The 21,355-nt window shown below is 38.6% G+C and overlaps 1 protein-coding gene across 1 annotated transcript; it reads right to left on the reverse strand.

The window, feature by feature from the left end:
• Positions 1-7,450: 7,450 nt before the first annotated feature.
• xpnpep2 (X-prolyl aminopeptidase (aminopeptidase P) 2, membrane-bound) lies at positions 7,451-20,586 on the reverse strand. Its single transcript, XM_039812669.1, has 21 exons — positions 20,430-20,586; positions 19,658-19,719; positions 19,150-19,260; positions 18,945-19,008; positions 18,178-18,282; positions 16,871-16,957; positions 16,560-16,703; positions 15,372-15,473; positions 14,400-14,481; positions 14,059-14,260; positions 12,745-12,834; positions 12,033-12,142; positions 11,831-11,908; positions 11,433-11,504; positions 11,275-11,335; positions 10,926-10,995; positions 10,638-10,742; positions 9,151-9,210; positions 8,962-9,038; positions 8,751-8,840; positions 7,451-7,949 (listed from the first exon to the last, which is right to left on the reverse strand). The coding sequence occupies exons 1-21, from the start codon at positions 20,476-20,478 to the stop codon at positions 7,749-7,751; spliced, it is 2,022 nt and encodes a 673-aa protein (XP_039668603.1). The 5' UTR covers positions 20,479-20,586; the 3' UTR covers positions 7,451-7,748.
• Positions 20,587-21,355: the final 769 nt, after the last annotated feature.

Here is a 21,355-nt window from a genome sequence, read left to right on the forward strand (position 1 = left end):
AGCTGAGAGGAAGTCACATGGTCACACAGAAACTGTAGAGGCAAACCCTGTTTTTGGTCCTCTGGGTTACACACAGGCTCGTGGGTTTGTTGCGTATATTCTCAGCCATGCGTGCTACAAACTCTCTATGGCAAACTGAACCGACACACATGAAACAGTTCATAAAAATGTCACAGATATGCTGATAAAGTATTTTTTCTGTGACGTAGTATAGGTAATTTTTTTTATGTTGTGATCAAATAATCGACATTGGGTTACTCATATTTATGCTAATATATTCAGTCAGATAAAAAGCAGTAAGGAGCAGATATTTTAAAAGCATGTCATCTCTTGCTGCAGTGTCACTGTATTACAACATTTCCACTCCCACAGACATCAGTTTCAACAACTTCAGCGAAATGTTGAAGTAAATATAAAGTAAGGAAATGTCTCTATCATGCAACACAGCAGCTCTTGAGTTGCCAACCAGCACTGTGGCAATGTTTTTATTTCATTTTTCAGCTTGTTGTTTAGCCATCGCTCTCGAATGAGCACATATTTGTAATTGCACCTGAAGTCTGGAAGTGAAAGAAATCTAAAGATGACATATTTAGAAACTCAGTAACAGCTTTGCAGCTGCGGTAGAGGCACCAGCCGTAGCTACAGGAGGTCATAACAACAACACTAGCTGGTGATCAGACAGTCCAGCTCATCCAATGGGATATTTATACAAAATGTTGTGTATGAGACAAATGAGTTGCAAAAGGCCAGGCACATGTAGACACTGTAAAAACATCCAAAACAGAGAAGACAAAAACAACTTGAGTGAGTCACAGAAATGTGAGTGCGTTTGGATGTACATTTAGCCTGCAGGACAAGGCAAACATCAGTAGTAGACAAAGAGAGGGAAGTAAAATGTAAGTCAAGTTTAGCTTGTTATTTCGGTGGGGTAGCAAACCACATGATAAGAGCATGCCCTAGTTTCCTATCACTCGACACAAGGTTGGCAACAAACTGATCTGTCTGCAGATCTTAAAGGGATGATAACAATAAGCAGTAGATTTTGATTCCACCTGAGGTTACCTGAAACCTTAGAGGTAGTGGTGGAAGAAGTATTTAGACATAAATAGTATTATCAGAAGTATCAAAAGGTAAAAGTAATCATCATACAGAATGACCCCATTTCATGTTGGATATACATTATTATATTATTATAACATGCATTAATGTGTAAGCAGCATTTTGGTGTTGTAGTTTGTTAATGTGGACCTAATTTATAGTACTTATACAATGTAATTGAATCTACAATTTATCATATTTTATAAATTGATGATATGATGGACAGTTTACTATTTACTGTCCTACGTTAAAGGAACTTTGTTTCCACAGCCTGAATACAAAAAAGAACAATTTAGTGCGCCCCATGTGAAAAGGCTCAGTCTTTGTCGCAGCGGCTGGAGGTTCAACTCCCACATGTGGCCCTTTGCTGTATATCATATCTCTCTCTCCCCTTTCACATCTTCAGCTGTTCTGCAAATGCCCAAAAAACAAAACAAAAAAATGCATCTTTCAGTCACACAATAACATGTCAGCGGTAGAATTACTGTTTTTGTCAATGGGGTCCGGTCTAAATTTCTTCATCGGAAGAACGGTATTGAATACAGTTACCAGTTTCATTTTGGCCCCTATATGCATCCGCCAGGGTGTGAATTATTTCTTCATTACTGAGGATTGATGATACAAGTTTTCATGCTGAGTCGTTGAGTCGTTGAGTGTCACACTTTGCAGCAATATCCGTACGGCTTAATCACATCGAAAAAACAAGATGGCGCTAGTGCCTTGATGACATCACATTCCACTCAGTATTCTAAGTTTTGTAAATATTGTCAAACTTCTAGTGAACATGACTACATCTGGAGAGGTTAACGTCCTGTCAGCGAGTGTTCCTCCAACACTTGTCGTCCTCTTCCAGGATATCACCTGCTGCCACACAAATGTTGTGGAGGATGCAGCAGGTACCAATCACCTTGGGGCGATCAGAGGCTAGATCTCCAGAAAGTACCAAGCTGCAGAAGGAAGAATCCTGATGTGGCACCCGTCATGGCACTGGCAATGCCTCATGGCCAGCAAGGCGAACAAAGCCGGCCCCCCATCTACTCCGGTTTGGGTAAATTAATAGCTTTGTGGAGGATGGTCCTCCAAACTGTGGCTAGTGGCATGGCAAAGATGTCTGGGCCTGCCTGTTGATGCTGTTCCTGAATAGTCTGAAGGCTGGTCTCAAGTCAGCTCCAGAAAAGAACATGATGAGGATATGCATTCTTTGTGTATACCTTCGTATGGGTCTTTGGTCCTGTTACAAAAAAGAAATCTCTTTTCTTTTCTTTTTCTTTTTCTATTTTTTAATTTTAGTTTATTAATTGTTATATGTATTATGTATTGTTGATTATCTACGTCAACCATTTACCTAAGTTACTATGAGCAACCACAGACGCATTCAGGTGAAAGTTATAGCAGCACGGTTACTTGTTAAACCGAAACACAGGAAATGACTTTTGCTATCTGATTTTGTCAATAAAATATTGTTTTCAAAAATTCTTGACCACCGGTCCTCAACCACAAGAGGTTTTTGAGTCATAAATGTGCACAAAAAATATTAGGTGGATGGGTCCAGTAGTACATGAGAGTAGCTGCGGATAGACAGAAAGATACACACATGCACGCGACTGAACGCATGATCCCCTTCAGGCTGGCGGAGATAATAACAATACAAGATGTACATTCTTCTTCTTTTTTAAATCAGTTTAGCAAATGTTTTATGAGGAAGGAAATGCATTCATCATGTTTTTTAGACATCAAGGTGAGAAACACTGAATGTAAATGTAACTTTTGTTTGTCTCCAAGAAAACTTCACAGGGCACCTTTAACTAAATGTACTTAAGCTACTTATTACTTATCACTGGAGATGACTTCAAAATGTAACAGTAACTACATAATGAAAAAACACAGAAGAAGAGACTTTTGTTCACAGAGATTAATGATCTCATACTTGTTCCTCTTTTTCAGGGCCTCTTTACCACAAACCCCATCCCAGAACGCATATGGATGAATAAGCCTTTTCTGAAAGCTTTCTGGCTTTCTTTGTTAAACATTTCTTCACAGGGTGTGGTGTGATGGCAGCACATTAACACCTTCAAGACGTGTTAACCGTATACTTGCCAGGCAACCGGCTGTCTACCGGCATCGAGCTCTTCACATATGGAAGAAGTAAAACCACAAGATCTGTTCACAGCTATTTTAAAATACAAGTTTAAATATGATTTGCTGTTAAATGTTTGTAAAATAAAAATTATTTAAAAAAAAAAAATTTCCTCAAGTCAATACAGCTAGTGGCTTTTGGCGACTTGATATAAAGCTACCACTAGCAGCCAGCTAACTAAAGACTTGAAACAGGTGGTGTTACATTGTATTCTGTGACTCATCAATGAGGGTAGATGTCATAAAGCCCGTTAGAAAGCGATGGTTACAGCAGCTGCGTATATAAATTCTCATTTGACAAAAAATGACTTGTAAACACAAACATAATGTGTTGTACTATGAAACTAGAGATGTAATTGATAGGTTATCAACACAAAGACAGTAGCCTGCCTTATTTATGATTGGATGAAAGAGCTGTTGTGGACAACAATCTGTTAAAAATAGACCAAATTACACCAATAAATGGCATTTGAATACCCCAATATGGCACAATGCACACTTAATGTCTGGTAACAAACCCTTTGCTTGTAAGCAGTGGAGTGACAGAGGTATTTATACTTTAGACCAGCTATTCAATGAGAAAGGTATGTTGAGTTTTGAAGACCTGAGAACTAGTTTTGAGGTCCCCAGGACATCCTTCTACTTTTATCTTTGCTTAAGATCAGCCTTAAAATGTTATGGAGTACCATGGGGAAACAGTCTTGAGGCGCACCAACTCATTAAATGGTTTTTGATTTCCCTGTGAGAGGATTAGTTTCCAAGATTTATGCTAAACTGATACAAGTATCCATAGAAGAACTCCCAATAGTAAAGAAATGGGAATGAGAGCTGAGCCCTGAGGGAAACGCAATTAATTGGACAGTCTGGGACAACATTTTCCACTGTACCAGTGAAGGATATTAGAAGCACTTTTCCAGTGAGCGCTGAGCGTTACTGCACAGCCTCCAACTGAGAGAGACGATGTAAATGTGACGTGAGCAACGTGTCTGAAAGTTGTAAGTCTTCTGGTAGCTGTGCCAAGAGAAATCTCAATCATTCCCAATCTTGCAGAGACGGAGAGTGTAGGTATATGTAAGGAGATAACATGGGCACAGGCTAATTATTGCTAACTAAAATGATAGTTAACATTAGTAATTAAACTTAAAGATGCAGTAGGTAAGTCTTATAAAACTAACTTTCTGTCATATTTGCTGAAACTGACCCTATGTTCCAGTAGAACTACATGAGATATGTAAAAAAAAAAAACAGCTCCTCTGGCACCTCTTACAGCCTGTAGTGCCATTGGCAAAATTCCACCGCTCCCGGTCGATTTTCTCCAATCAGGGCCACAGGGGGTGTCTATCTGCCTGTCAATCACTGCTCAGGCACACGCATATATAGCGTTCTCCCCTCCCCCTTCCCCGGGCACGAGCTGCAGAAAAGTTTTCCAAAACTCCGTGAATAATGGAGTGGCTTTTCAGAGGTGGCGTGGCTGCAGGATTTTAAAGATCTGAAGAACGATGCAGATGTAGCCACATTTCCTCTCAACATGTAACATAATTACCATGAATGATTTATCTTTCACTTGGTTATTAGTAGTCAAAAGTCCACAAAGCTACGTTGGTGAGGATGATAGTAACGTTAGCACAGTGGTCGGTCTGATATGATGCTGAATGGCTAACGCTAGCCTGCTAGTAAGTATCGTTTTACTGTTGGTGAGTAAAGTTAACGTTGTGTTGTTGTTTAGTTATTGAACATGTTGTCTGACAAATAGAGTCTTTAAACGCTTCAGATGTGAAGTTATTCGTCAAAATGAATGGCAGTCAATGGAATGCTAACGGCAGGTGAGTGCTTGTTAGCATCAAAATGGCGCCATAGGAGCTATGCGTTGTGAGGAGATGTGTACCCTCTTGGAGGAGAGTGATTAGGCAATGTGTGGTTTCTGTTTGTTTGTTTGTTTGTTTGTTTTATTTTCCTCGAGACCTCAGACGGTGGGGGGTGGGAGAGGGTTTTTGTTCTTGTTCAAATTGTGTTTATCTGTTCTGTGCACCATCTGCTATTACCCGTTACACGTTGTGGAATTTGTTTTGTATGTCTGAAGGTGCAAATAAAAAGTTGATCACAAAAGAAAATAGACCAAATTATATTATTTACCAGTGCTAATTTTTTTTCTTCTTTTTCAGCCCAATATGCTGTTCAAATAGCCTTCCTCTCTTCATCTGGATCAGTATTAGATTTTACGTGGTCATGTAAGACTTGTACTTGTACTATTTTATTTGAGTATTTATGTTGTTACTTTATACTTCAACTCCACTACATTTAAGATGGCAATATTGTCCTTTTTCTTTTTACATTTATTTGATACATTTAGTTACTAGTTACTTTAAGGATTCTGATTATTAATACAAAATATAATCAAGAAATAAATTATGACATATGTATGTATTATCGATTAAGCTACACAAAATCAACCCCACATTTACCACCTGCAGCATTAGATTGATATATACATTCATCTATCAATGATTCACGTTATAATCTTACAATAATGTACATAAATTTAAAATGGGCTAACATGTATGCATGTAGGATTTCGAGTATTTCTACACTGTGGTATCACTAGTTTTACTGATATTTTTGGCCAAATTTGCCTCAACCTCTGTGGAAGCAACTTCGTGTAGTCTGTCTCCGCTGGTTACCTGGCAACCGGCTCTGGCAACCAGAACAAATCTGTAGTTTAACGTTAAACCATGGCTAATCGAATAATTTTCACATTACCCTCCTCAATTTACCGCTCTTTAGAGTCGGACAAAGTTAGAAGCTGTTAAAGCCTGGTACAGACGGCAGGATAATTAGGCCGATTTTAGCCCCGATTCACCCCTCCCGACAATCTTAAGGATGCTCCGATTATCGTAAAATAATCTGATCAGATATTCCTGCCGTGTGTGGTGTGTTAAACCTGCTCTTCTTTGACCATCGCCTTTTCTTTTGATAACGTTTATTTTCGGTTAAAAACACACTACAAACTATCGCCACTGCATCCTCTTCGTCCGCAATGATTGTTTACTCTGAAGTCACGTTTGATCTCGAGGGATTTTGCGAGATTTCCCGTCTGACCTGGGAATGCTCGGGAGATAAATCGGTTCGTGTGTGATGTGTTGATTTTGCCGTGTGCTGCGCACGCTGCGTACACACTGTACGACCAAAACTGTTAGACCCGTGATTTTTTATCACCGTGTGTGGGGTCTCTCAGGATTGGAAAATCGGCCGACAATTTTAAAATCATCCCGTGTGAACCAGGCTTAAGTCTATCTGTGATCTTCTAGCAGCATGTTTTGCACGTTACCAAATATTTGTATAACCACAGCGTCTTTAAAGTAAAGCTACATGCGACAATACGCACAACCGGCACATATGGGTACTTCGCTAAAACTCAAGGCCGCGCCCCCTTTTGGGGGATAGAAAACAGATGGTCCCATAGAAGTCAATGCAATTTGACATGTGTTTGGATCATAATTTTGACAAATGTGTGTGGATTTTTTTCTTGTTAAACAGATGGTTTGTTTTATACACATGTCTAATGTTTATATTGTGACCTTGCCTGAACCTGAGCATTCACAATACCTTAATAAACTAAGTTTGATCGCCGCTGGTCTGGTCTATAGCCTGGAGCCAAAGCCCATCTATCAGGATCTATTTTAGGACATGCCAAGAGGACAAATCGAAGACCGGGGTTTTTGGATGTATTGTTGGTGCAATAAACATTGTTATTAATTAAAAACGGTTTGTTTAAAGTAAAAGTTTGGAGCGAGTTACATTTCCTCTGTTGTTACGCTGTTGTCGTCTATGGGGAACGCGGGATTGTTTTCCCCTAAAACTGAATCTGTTCAGAGACATTCTATGACGCTGCGCCGGTTGTGTGTATGCGGGGTATCACGTGGTCTGACCAAACTTACCTTTCGCTCTAGCCTGTTTTATACAGTCTTTGGCTCCAGCCCACACAGGATGGTTGGCTGCTGTCAGATTGATACAAAGCACCGCCAGCCTTGTCAGGAAAATGAAGTTGACCCGCTGCACACTTTTTACGACATAATTTTGAATCTTTGGGCATTATGGTGTTGTAGTTTGGAGCTAATTTTAAGTAATTTATATACTCTTGTGCAAGTTAATCCATATAAATATGCATCTGATTTTGTCAAGTCAGAAAGTCATCAGATTCATGACTCGTGTCCACACCTTTGTGTTAAAGAGTGTTCCTTTAATAGAAATGATATCAGCTGGTCATACAAATGTCCAGATTACAAACCAAAAAAATTAAACATAAAAAATCACACAAAATATCATCTTAACCTTTTAAACACCACACTATGAGCTATTTACCCACCCAATTAAATTATCAAACATATATTTAAGTTAAAAAAAAAATGCAAAATTGCAGTGCATCTCTCAACCTGGTATAGATGCTCAATAGAGACTGCATAGGGGTAACTTTAGTGCACAAGTCTGCTGTGAAAGTGCAAAAGAGATGAAGATGCTCAAATGACGTTGTGAAGGAGAGCGACGGCCAGAGCGATGAGGGTCAGCGATGAGGAGCAGACAGACGCAGAAGATCCAGACATCATGAAAGACTCTGTGTGTTTGAGCATCCAGTCCTTCTCCTCATGTAGACCCTGTTTGTCCAGCTCAGGACCCACCAGCTTCCGTATTGTCTCATAGTATTTATTCAGCCAGTGAAGCTGGAGTGAGAAAAGACCACTCTCAATGAAAGTCATAAACAAGCGTAACTGTACACTGCTGGCATTTGAAAAACAGGTATCAGTTAAACAGTGGATAACACACAAATTAAATATAAATATATATAATAATACTGTATCTTCCTGGTCTAAGGACAAATATGGTGCAAAAGTACAGTACTTGAGTAACTGTACTTAGTTACTTTCCACCATTCATCTTAAGTCTGTTATTCTTTCTGTATTAACTTTCTTAATTTCTTAGCTTCAAACCTGTTTTGAGCACAGACTTTTTGGGTGATGTGTACTATAAATACACTGAAGCTTAAGAAAAAAATATGAGCTCAAGTTGTGCAGCCAAAAAACGAGCTTTTCGTTGTGTTTGAAAAGCTCATGTTCTTTTCTGTACAAAAAGACTTATAAAATAACCATACATTTTCTCTTAAGATGAAAAGAAACAAAACATCGAAGTTGATTTCACACAGGGTTTTTTTCTTCTCAAAGCATGTTTTGATTTTGAGCTGCAGAGAAGCTTAGATCTGAAGTGTAAAGGGGGGGATTTTAAGAGGAAACCAGCACTCGTAAAGCAGGAAAACGAAAGACTCGGTTGGTCGCTCTGTGTTATACTGAAAGGTATTTAAAACTGGAAACTGATCATATGTTTGGGGGAAGTACATTATAGCTTGTTACTGGGTATTTATTAAATGTGTTGGGCTAACACCTTTTAGTCCCTCCTTTTTAAAAAGAAATAAATTAGAGTAACATCTCAATATACAGTTGATTATGTAGTCAAATACAATATCTTACCTGCTCTGAGCTAAGGAGCGAGGTGTCAATCAGCTTTCTGTCATATGGAACCAGCGACACAGTGTCAAAAGTCAGGTAGTTATGACCATACTGAGGGAAAGAAAAGCACATTCACAAAGAAGTTACATTAACATTGCTTATATCATTCATTAAAAACAGGAAATCACTGACATGATTCTAGATTATCAATTAAGCTCTGTTTTGTATCTACCTTTGTATGTACAGGTACGATAACAGCAACATCTTCAATCCGGATCCCAAAGTCATTCTCCTTGTAATAGCCAGGTTCTTAAAGAAAAGCATTATTAGTTTTTCTACATTCAAACCATGAAATGCAAAGTTCATTACGTTTAAAATGATCATAATGGTAGTAGTGGATGTGGAAAGAATAACATCTCACCAATAGACGTGAACATGCCAGTTCTGAAGGGAATATTGTTGCCCTGAAAGCCCACTGGCCCTGGAAAAATATCACAATATTACATGATTCAAATACAGATTACACCACCACCAAAATCTCATTTAATTTTTACATTTCCATATTTAGTTGTGTCATACAACAAACTGGGGTGTTTTACTGTACCCCGAAATTAAATAATATTTTCCTGCACATTAGCATGACATGAATTGAGGACTATTAAGTTTTGTCTATTCAAATTTGTATAGTGTTGTCTTGTTGTACTGTACTCCTCTTTTTCAGTAATAAATATTTTACAACAAATAATTTAAAAATTACTAAGATATTTTTTGGATGTATTCTGTGTGATTACTAGATTTTTATTGTTTCGGGTACTGAAAATGCATTTTTTCTTGAAGATGTATCGAGTTGTTTTTAGGAGCTAAAATCTAGCGTGCAGACATTGTTTTCTTTTTTTTCTTTCATGAATAGGCAATCTCTCAGAAAATGATCACACATACAGGTAGAGCTGCAACAATTATTTGATTAATCAATTAGTTGATTAATCATCAATTATTTTGAAAATAAATTATTAAATATTATGTGTCATATTTCTCTCTCTCCCTCTCTCTATCGCGTCAGATGGCCGCCCACCAAGAGCCAGGTTCTGTCCAAGGTTTCTGCCTGTTAAAAGGAAAGTTTTTCCTCGACGCTGTCACAACAAATGCTCGCTCTTGGGGGGAATTGTTGGGTCGGTAAATTATAGTGAGGTCTAGACCTACTCTATCAGTAGTGTCCTGAGAGAACTTCTGTTCTGATTTGACACTATAAATACAATTTAATTGAATGGAATTACTCAAATCATTTTTAAAGAGAAAACTTTTTGTGATGATCTGCCGCTTCCCTCTGTTTTATATCATCACAAACTGTATGTCTTTGTAATTTGGAGGGTCGATCAGACAAATCAAGACATTTAAAGATGTCACTTTGGGAAAATATTATGGACATTTTTCACTATTTCACTATCAGTTAATTAAGAAAATAATTGCAGATGAACCTGAAAACAATTTTTAGTTGCAGCTCTACATCAGAGAATCAGCCATCTCCCTGTGGCTTGTTCTCCTACACTGTGCAGTTTTTAGCCTCTTCTGTTTAAGTGCATTTTGGGCACATTAGAAGTGGTTGCATTACAAAATTAAATGTGTGCTCGAACATGCAAACTGCTTGCCAGTTTATTAATTGTATCACTTCCACTTACTGTATTGGCACCTCCATGTAATGAAGTGCAATTTGATGTAAAACAACCTCTTGTGCATCATAATCATGATGCCTTTAGGCATTACTGATCATTGAAATCTGCCTTTGAGCTCTGTTTTAGTAGGATGGATTTATGCTGTTTTTAGTGGTAGAAGATGTCACTATACTGAATACATGTTCATACTTGGGTTGCAAACTTTGAAAAATGTGTGGAAAATAAAAAGAGTGCATACACTCGTGAACTCCAAAGTAGTTTCCAACACCATGACCTGTTCCGTGGCCATAGTTCAGGCCCACCTCCCACAATGCTCGGCGACCCAACATCTCCATGTTTACACCTGTTGATAAACAAAAGACACACAGACAGCGTAAATCAAACATCCTGCTGTAATTAATCCACTCAAAAATTATCACAAAATGTTGTGGAGCAACAAGGCTCTCTAGTGGTGAAACTATGAAAGGTTTAAGGGTGGAATCATTGTAAATCTCATTTTAAGCGTGTGAATGTTTTCCTTTCCCACCTCTTGTCCCTGAGGGAAAGATGGTTCGAGATATCTCAATGTTTCCCATGAGCACTCGAGTGAAGGCCTCCTGCGAAGCGAGACATGTGGTTAATGACAGGTAAAGGGTATTTTAAAGGACTATTTTCGATTATGTTTTGTAAAAGAACATTACTGTAAAGATTCTTACAGCCAAATACAAACAAGTGGCTGGCATATAAAATAATGTCAATAAAGAAAAAGATACAGAAAAAGATAAACGGATCGACTGCAGCAGTGTGGATGATTATTCATCTTTTGTGCTTTGAAGGATAAAATGTAAATATCCCTTCAAATATTCACACTTTCAGTATAATATCTAAAGCATTACCTTTTGAATTTCTGTGGGGGTTCCCCAGTGAACTGTCCGAGTGATGTCAGTGGTCCCGTCTCTGAGTAGTAGTAGTGAGAGACATGATGACTCATTTCAAATGTAAGTGATGTGATGTGAAACTGGAGAGTCAGTGAGCAGAGTGTGTTTTTACTCACAGATACTGGCCGCCAGAGTCCACCAGGTACATCTCATCAACCGTCAACCTCCTGCTTGATTCTTCTGAAGGGCTGCAAAAAACAAACAGGAAATGATAGCAGCACTGCAGATGGTACTTGCAGTGCAATTAAAGGACCATGCCAGTGTTTTGTTAAAAATGTTGATCAGAAAGAGAGAGAGAGAGAAAGAGAGGTGCGTGGGGGGGGGATGTAAATCAACAAAGGCCAGATTCATAAAGGAGTCATGTCCATGTCCATAACCATGTCCAAAACCACCCCTATGATCCTTTAATAATGTTGTAAGCTAAAGGCCAAGAAGAGATATATACATGTTTGACATAGGGTACATGAAAAAGAAGACGTCAGTTAAAAGAGGGAAGAATATTAATAAATCTTACCTGTAATGAGCAAGTGCAGCATTAGGTCCGCTTGCAGAGATAGTCTCAAAGCTTGGGCCTCGGCTGTCTTTCTGTTTGCTGTAATGATGTTTATAATAGCTGTGACTTAAGTGTCTTTTGAACATTACTAAGTTTGAACTTCGGTGTCTTTAATGCACTTCGTGTTCAGCAAATACAGTTTTTCCATCTCGTGTGCACTCACTTGCGACACTTATTGACATAGTCTGCAGCAGTCAGCTCTGTCTCTTTTCCCTCTGGCACAGCCTTTTCCAGCCACATCAGCAACTGGATGACCGCGACTGCATCCCTCACCTACACAGAGCCAAAACAACACACTGACCAGGAGAGTCTCGGCATCGATCACAACAACGCAGAACAAACATGCTGACAATTTACATGACATGTTGCAAGGCTGTTCAGACATCTTTGGACAGGGTAATAAATGTAATAGGATGTGTGTTCACTGAAGTGTTCAAGCTCCAGATGAAAACGATTCATAAATGTCCCACCAGTCTGACAGTGAAGTCTGATTAATGAGTTCCTGGAATGATAATAGTCTCACGTAAATGTTTTAGAGGCTGTATGGTTACACTTTACTTGAAGGTATCTACATCTACAGAAGAGTGACATGACACTGTCATGAACGTGTCATAAACATTATAAACAAGTCATAAACGTTTATGACATAACGCTTCTGTCATCAAGTGTCATTCGGTTTTTGTCATGACAAGTTAGGGTTAAGGTTAGAGTTACGGTTAGGGTTCATGTGTCATGACAGTGTCATGTCACTCTTATGTAGATACCTTCAAGTAAAGTGTTACCGGCTGTATTATATTTGTGCTCATGTGTGCATTTATATGATGGTGTGGTTGTGTACTGTATAACGTGAGTGTGTCTGTGAGTAGATGACATACGTGAGCATCCCTCAAGATTCGCTGCTCAGTGTCATCTTTCACTGCTTTAGTCGTCAACACAGGAGAGTATGAGCTGGTCATTAGTTTCTCCTACATGATGCAAAAAAACAAAACAATAACAAGGGTTAGTGTTATGCAAAAAACTATATGAGCAGACTTTTCTACTTAAAATAGCCGCATATATAACTGTTTGTGTGGATTTACTTCCAAACACTACAAAGACCGGCTGTTCTCATGAAGTACTTTTGCATATAGCTACGAAAAGTTGTGTACTGTAATCCATATGTATTCCATGACTGCAGGCCCCGCACTGACTGGTGCTATAAGGTAGCGCCCTCTAGTGTCTGTAGTAATCATGTCCCAGAAGTACTAGTTAAGGGGACCAGTGTTTTAACCCAAACAACAATCCTGACTAATGTCTAAAACTTAACTAAACTTTACTGTCACATAGGCTAAACGGTGACCGGTCGTCGTAATTTTGTGAGATATCATACAAATTGTTTTCATGTGATATCATACAAACTTGTTGATGACAATACGTCCGATTGTTGTTATTACAAGGGAATAGGTAGTTATTTAGTTACTGGAAGCTGCGAATTCTACAAATTGACTATGCATCCTGGTGAACTGAAAATAAATGGCCTTGTGTGATTTAAATTCACTTAAACCTGCATTCATTGATTTTTTTGGTCACTTGGGGGAAGCGAAACAATATTGACATATTATCACCTTATAAAAGTTGTAACAGCGAATGTGTTAGCAACAAGTTTACACATTCAGTAGAAAGAGAAAAAAGGCATTTTGATGTGAAACATACTCAAAATGAGTTCTGACACATATTTAGCATGTAACAGTTTTCATTTCACTGTCTTTAAGACAGTGAAATGAGTGAAATAAGACTAAAACACTCTTTAGAGTAGAGGGAAACTGCAGTCTGATGATGAATCTTTGTGTGTTCTTCACCACAAGTTATGCCTTTCACATTAAACAGTCATTTGATTTGTGCAGCTTTGAAAACTACAACACAACACGGATCAAAAATATCCCAGCAACAGCCAGTAAGTGGCGACTCACTACAGCTGCTCCAGTACAGCAATACAAACAGATTATTGTACTTTATGTACAAAGTTGATGCTGTTTGGGGACTTTTTAATTGTTTTATAAGTGTTTACAATTCAAAACCCAAAAACATTTGAATAATAATAATAGTACTTTGTGTACAAAGTTAATTTCATTAAATCATAATATAACACTAACAAAAAAGGGAAACGTGCAGTAGTACAGTAAATATAATGAAAAACTATATCTGTGTACCTCTGGTGTGATGATCTCATAAAGTGCGTAGTTTGTGTACTCTGTGCCGATCCACACTTTAACCCCAGGCTGGGCCACGTACTTCCTCAGGTGATCTCGAACAGTGTCATAGCTCTTTAGCTGCACACAGAGGGACCCGTCACATGAGGCATTCAGGTACACCCTCAATTCATCTGTCATTCTGTCTGTGTGGAGAAAAAGCCTAGGAGATGTGGCAGAAGGAAAGGTTGATATAAGAAATATGTTAAATGTCCTTATATCCTAGTATATGTGATGGGGCAGAACAGAGACATAAGAAAATAATCCCACATGTTCACGTTATCGCTGAAAAATGGACTTACCAGATCTCATCCATTGTGAGTAGTGTGTAGGAGTAGAAGAAGGGATTGTACGGGATGTCGTTGCCGCGCAGATTGAACAGCCCTAGAAATCAAAAGTATACACCACCCCCCCTGAATGTCAGTAGCAACTCACACACTTATTTACATAATCTGCTGCATCCACCTGAGCCGAGACATGCTGTTTATATCTAATGTTTGTATCAGAAGAACGTGACTTCTTCTGTGTCCCTGTCATTAAAAACAGACTCGCTAATTCTAAAAAAGTCAGGAAAGGTCTGATGCTCAGCATTGCTCCTGTGTGGGTAATAAAGAAAGATGCTTTTGAATTGTACTGTTCTTTTACAAAGTGGTGAACTGAATGTCCATCAAATCAAATGAGTTTAATAACATGATTACTGCTGACAATAATGGATTATAATTAAAAAGTCATGTTCATATCCGTCTTTTTGCCTTTTTAAACATCTTCTTATGTGATAAGAGTATTGTCCATTTAAAAAAACAAACATCTGTAGTCTAATCTGAAGTGTTTTGTCATTTTGTATTGTGGTTAAACTGCCTGTCATTCTGATTACTGTATTCATATCACAATCTTTCAGACTGCACTCTGTCTCCTGTCATTTTATTTTGATGCAAACTGCATTTCCAGAGCTTGCCTGAGGCGTAAGCAAAACTAAGCAGATATTGAGAGCCCTGCAGCCACTAGGTGTCCTACAAATGGGAAAGAAAATAAACCATTTGGGAGTACTTTTCAGCCATTTTTGAATATTTTGTGCATTGTACTGTAAAACTGTATCCTGTTTTAACATTATCCATCTTATTATTTTAGTTTCAAACCATTTTTAATCTTTTTTCATGTTACTTGGTTCAGGTTCTGGTAATAATTTAAGCATATTTAAGTGTATTAAGCTGTAGTTCAATATTCATTTTTCTAAATCAGAAACACAATGTATGGAAAGCTTCAGAGTTACTTACAGGCTGTTTCATCCAGTGCTGACAGCAGAAGAGCTGTTGGTTCATATGGATTGTCTCTTATCTGATCCCGTATTTGCATCACTTTTTTCTGCCAGGGCCTTTCTGCAAACACCCACATTTAAATTTTATTAACATCCACATGACAATGAAGACTTGATGCTCAAGTGTGCCAGACATTGAGATTTATAATGTATGTTCACCAAAATTCTTAATGAACTTGAATAAATTGTTTTTTAAGGCTATTACATCTTATAAAGTTGATGAATTGAACTTCAAAGCAAACAATTTGCTACAGTATTTACACATCAAGCAGACACAGAGCAACGTCAGGCTGCCATTGCAAATAAGAACATGTTCTTAATGGCTATGAAAAAATAAAGGTGAAATAACAAAAATAAATAATAATAAAAAAAAACATCTAATATCATTCATTTAGAGTCCTGTTTGTGTGCAGTATTGCCTCTCATTTGAGCTGTTTTGGTCTCCACAAATGTTTGAGGGAAATATTTGGCCAGCATATTTGGTAAGCTAGTCACTAACTGTAGCTGTCTGGTGTTTGGTGCTGGGCTGGTAGAGTACAGTAGGTTTATTCTCTGTGAGTTTGTTACTAAGAGCAACCTTTCACATTATACAAAGTCATTTAACCAATTGTTCATAAAAAAAAAATTCCAGTAATTTTTCTTTGCCTTTGTCTCTCTTTGTCTTCTTCTTGTCTGCAAACTGCTCATCACTTTTATACTCCACCCAGACTGACAGCATTTATACACACACACACACACACACACACACACACACACACACACACACACACACACACACACACACACACACACACACACACACACACACACACACACACACACACACACACACACACACACACTCAGACCATCAGGTTTATGATGCTCTCCATTTGTTCCATTTGTCTATTGTCTGACCATAAAGACTAATAAGGCCCATGGGCGTCCAGACAACTTCCTTTTCCAGAGGCTTTATCATTCACTCAAAGTTCGTACTTGATCTATCAGCCAGCCATAAAAACCATGAACAGGCTGTTTATAGTTGTGTTTGTGGAGCTGCTTATTGCTTTCCATCCAGTTTGCAGGTATGTATCAGCACATAGATAAAGAGCACCACACAGGCAGACCAGCCGTGTGTGTGTACAGCACAGATAATAAGGAAACTCACGTATGACTCTGTCAGGAAGGCGGGTGAGCTTGTCAGATGGGATGGGCTCCCTGTTCTTCCACACTTGGTCGACCAGGTTAACAGGGATGGATTTGAGGCTGCGATTGCTCGACTCCAGATTGATACTGTAGTCCTTGTGCGTTTCTAATGGCGGAAATTGCAGATGATTACACACGGAGCCGAATCAATCACAAGTAAACAGTCGGCTCGGCGTCTGAATGGCTCCATTGATAATTTTCCATCTACTTGGGAGAGCACTTTATTGATGTTAACCTGGACTGACACAGGAGGGATAGAGAATAGAGACTCACTGAGGGAGAAGAGGAAGGGATCAAAGCCGATCTCGTCGCCTGACGGGACCTCAGAGATCAGCCACTCTGTTATACTGCTGATGGACACTGGGGAACATCACACATGACAGATTCAAGTTATTTTTGACTTTAGAGGATGTGACAGAATAAATCCATACATCCATACACATAATTAGATGTGTATTCAATTGAATTAGCAGAAATTGCTTTGCAACAAAATGTGGATTAGAAGATTAAACAATATGTCAATATGTAAAAACTGATTACACATTACATATATTATTTCTATCAATCTCATTATTGTTTCAAATAGCATACATACTATATTAATAAAAATATATTTTTGACCAAACTGATCAAAATGTAAAGGTTTAAAAAGTGAAACAAACAATTATTTATGCTGTTTTAGGGAAATAACAGACATGTAAAGATATAAATTATTACATTTACAAGCAGTTAAAGGTCATTTTCTGGTCCATATTCTGTTAGAAGATGCTATGAATGAGTGCCCATGTTGCAAGAGACTGTTGAATACTTAAAAAAAAAAAAAAAAAAAAAAATATATATATATATATATATAAATAAACAAAATCAAAAACACAATGTTGTTTAATTGTAAAGGCTAAATGTGTGTGCACTGCAACCTAAAGAATAAAGGCTGCTGTTATTCTATACTTTTTTATGGCCCAAAAAATCAGGTAAATGTAAGGAAAGATTTAAGCACATATGTTCCCACTGACGTACATCTTTAAAACTGGTCACACATATACAGTATACTTTCACCTAATAATAGCTAATACCTAAAATAGCTGGGCAATATAGAAAACGCAAACAAATGAAGAAACACATTCAACAATTTAACAACAAACACATCTATAAATGTAAATAAATGTGGTAACTTTTACACAATAACAGAACTAAGTCACAACATAGTAGAAGCGTGTGTGTTGTGTTGTTGGGTTGAGCTCTCTTTCCCACTGTACTGTACAAATTCTTGACTGACAATAGGTGCCAATACAAGTCATAAATTGCGACTTGCCCTTCAACAAAAGCTGCTCAGTATTACAAATGTGTTAACATCAGCATCATATGTTCAGTGTTAAAAGTAAAACCATGCAGTGACTTTTAGTTTGTAAGTGAGTTATTTTTATCATGTAAATCCTTTGATAACAGTTGCAGCATTTGTCAGGATATATTTAGACCAGATCATCAAAACCACAAATATTGTAATCACAAGAAGATCCCCGGCACACACACACACACCACCCCCGCCCCACACACACACACCCACACACCCACACACACACCATCTTTTTCCAGCTCCCAGTTGCAGTCCATCTGTCTCTCAGCTTGAACCCAGTAGCGGCTGTCTGTCCAAAGAGCGGCCTTGGTCTGAGTCACTACGGCAGTGCCTGAGGAGAGGCAGGACAGCAGCTGTGTTATGGGGAGGGCAGCGAATTACAAACGCTATAAATGTCACAGTTGACTTAGAACAATGTATGATGGGTCATCTAATCTCGAAAAATGCAGGCGCGTGAGGACAAACAGCAAGGTTAAGAAGAAACACGGAGGAGATGGCAACCTGGTGATGTGTGGCGGATATATAATCAGGGCTTACATTATCATTCCAATGCTGTAACCTCACATGAGATAAATACACTTAAGTAGCAGCAGCTGAATCTAAAATTTGACTTTTCTTTATGGAGTCTGGTGTAAACAGCACTACTGAAATGTCACCTGTCTTCTTATCCTTTCATGCGTGCAACAGCTGAGTACAGAAATATGTACAATCATTATCTGTGTTCTCCATTATCGTGTGGACATATATCTCATGATTAAATGGTGAAGTTACGCATGTAGTGGCAGATGAATGAGAAGATGCAATGATGAAGCGAGTGAAAGTGATGACACTAAATGAACGAGGAGATGGCTGTATGGTGAGGATGTGGGATGAAAGAAGAGGAGCTGCATGACTGTGGCACTCAGACATCGGGAGTTGAGTCATGGGGAGGAGGAGGATGAAGAAGAAGAGGAGGAGGAGGCAGAGAAGACAAGAGGCAGAAAGGGATTGTACCTGCGGAGCCTGTAAAGCCGGTCATGAAGGCCATCCTGGCATCACGTGGTGCGATATACTCACTCTGACAGAGAAACAGAGGTTAGTACTGTATCTCATGCACGCACGCACGCACGCACGCACGCACGCACGCACAAATATAATTTCACACACACACACATAGTTAAATCACAGATTAATTAATTTTAAAAGACAGCAGATGTACCAGGTGAGCGTCAGTGCCAGGGATAATGTAGGCAGAGATATTCAGTAAAAGCATTTGCTCCTGTAACTCCTTCAGCTGGAGAGTGGTATTTACTGCTGTGCTGGGGAGGTACTGTAACACACGCACATGGACACACGCGCACACACACACACACACACACACACACACACACACACACACACACACACACACACACACACACACACACACACACACACACACACACACACACACACACACACACACACATAGAGAGAGAAACAGAGAGTGAGAAAAGTCTCTGATTTGGTTGAAAAGCCTGCACAACTGCTGAGTCATCCCTTTCTGTATCTCCCTGTAATCATTAACTGTAGTGCATGTGCAGTAATCATTACCTGTAACTGTATAAAACTCTGGCAACATGTCTCATGATGAAAAAATGCTGTGTGACTACTTTGAAGTCAATTTTATGACAATTTCTGTCAAATAAATGTTGCATATTACAATCATGTTGCTTCTTTTCACTTACTGGTGGGGACAGAGAGCAGTTCCTCTCAGTTTGCTTGTATGCAACAACACCAATAGTGTTTCCTGAAATGAGAAGTACACATTGAAAAAAGACCTTGGAGAGTGACACAAAGTAGTGACCGAGCTAAGCTTTGTAAGCACATTTTTAGATCAGTGTAAAGTGCTGCACTTTCTTTTGGTGACTTATCATGTTGAATCTTTTAAGACACAGTGATTGTCAGAGCGATCTGTGGAATCAATGCAACTTAAAAGCTCAGGACTTATAAGCAAAAAAAAAATACTCAAAGTCAAATTAAAGGACACTGGACAAGCTCAAACCAGGCAGCTGTGCAAAACAATTAAGATGATATCAATCACATTTACCACAACATGTCCAAAAAGAATAATGCAAAAAAACAAGAGAGTGTAGTTCAATCATGTCCATGTTCACAGATGATTTGTTGAATATGAAAAAGGGAAGAGTATTAGACAGAGCTGTTTTCTTTTTCTAAAATAACATTTTATGCAAAGCAGTCCTGATGAGCAAACAACAGGCACAAAAAGAGCAGATGGCAATTTCAAATTCTTCATATGCACCATTTGGAAGCTTTTTTAAATACATGCCATCAAAACTGGTTGCATATGATCTGTTTTGACATTTTACACCCCGTGCCAGATTCTGTTATAATCATATACAAATGGAAATATTGATCATCACAGTACACCAGCTCAAAAAAAGGTCTTCACACAAAGATCAGAGACAAAGTAGTGACAATAAAGAAGGAACTTTTTACCTAGTGCTGCCACAAACAGAGCCCACAACAACCAGCCACAGGAAGGCATCTTGGCACTATAAGCCCGTCAAGAACCGATCCACAGACAGAGTGGCTACAAAGCAGGTGCTCCGATGTTTATGCAGCGTATGTGAGAAAGTGTGTGTGGGTGTCTGGCAAGAAATAGTGTGTGGGTGTCTGCTAGTAAGTGCATGACTGTCCTCTCTCTGTCTTCCTATCTCTCTTGTCCTCCCCCTCTGCCACTATCTCCTCTTTTGATCAAATAAAAACACACTTGTGCTGTTTTTATCTAAATTATTAGCACCAATAAGATGTGACAAATGCTAATAATGGATTCGAAAAAATGACCAAGGCTGGTAACATGCAGTCCATAAGTGACTGTGTGTGACTGCAGAGTATTTAAGAAGGGTTCATTTGCAAAAACAGATATCACCGTTTTATTTATTTTCCTAAATCATGCTTTTGTTGTGCAAGCCAGGAAATAACAATCAAACTGGTTAGTTTTTGGTCTGGTCATATTAAGAATAGCTTGTATCTGTTTTTGGCAAATTAATGCATGTTCAAGTAATCTGTGTCTGCAGATTCACATATTAAGCAAGTCCTTGTAATCCTGCATTGATTTCCATAGAAAACCTATTTTTAAATCCTTCTATTCAAGCCAAATGTATACTGCCACTTAGCTAAAAGAAGGAGGAGGAGGAGGAGAGGAAGGGGAGGGGGAGGGGTGGAGGAGTGGGGGGAGTGTATGATCAGGAGATTTATTACAGCAGCATCTTCAAACAGTTTTATATATCTTCTTTTATTTTACTGGAATTGGTTTAACGTCATTTTATTTTTGCAGCAGTTCAAACAAATAGTTTGACATTTAGGGAAATACACTTATTCGCTTTTGAGTTTGTTGGGAGTTAAATGAGAAGGTCTATACC

The sequence above is a fragment of the Perca fluviatilis genome, chromosome 10 (assembly GCF_010015445.1).
Source record: "Perca fluviatilis chromosome 10, GENO_Pfluv_1.0, whole genome shotgun sequence".
Classification (NCBI taxonomy): domain Eukaryota; kingdom Metazoa; phylum Chordata; class Actinopteri; order Perciformes; family Percidae; genus Perca; species Perca fluviatilis.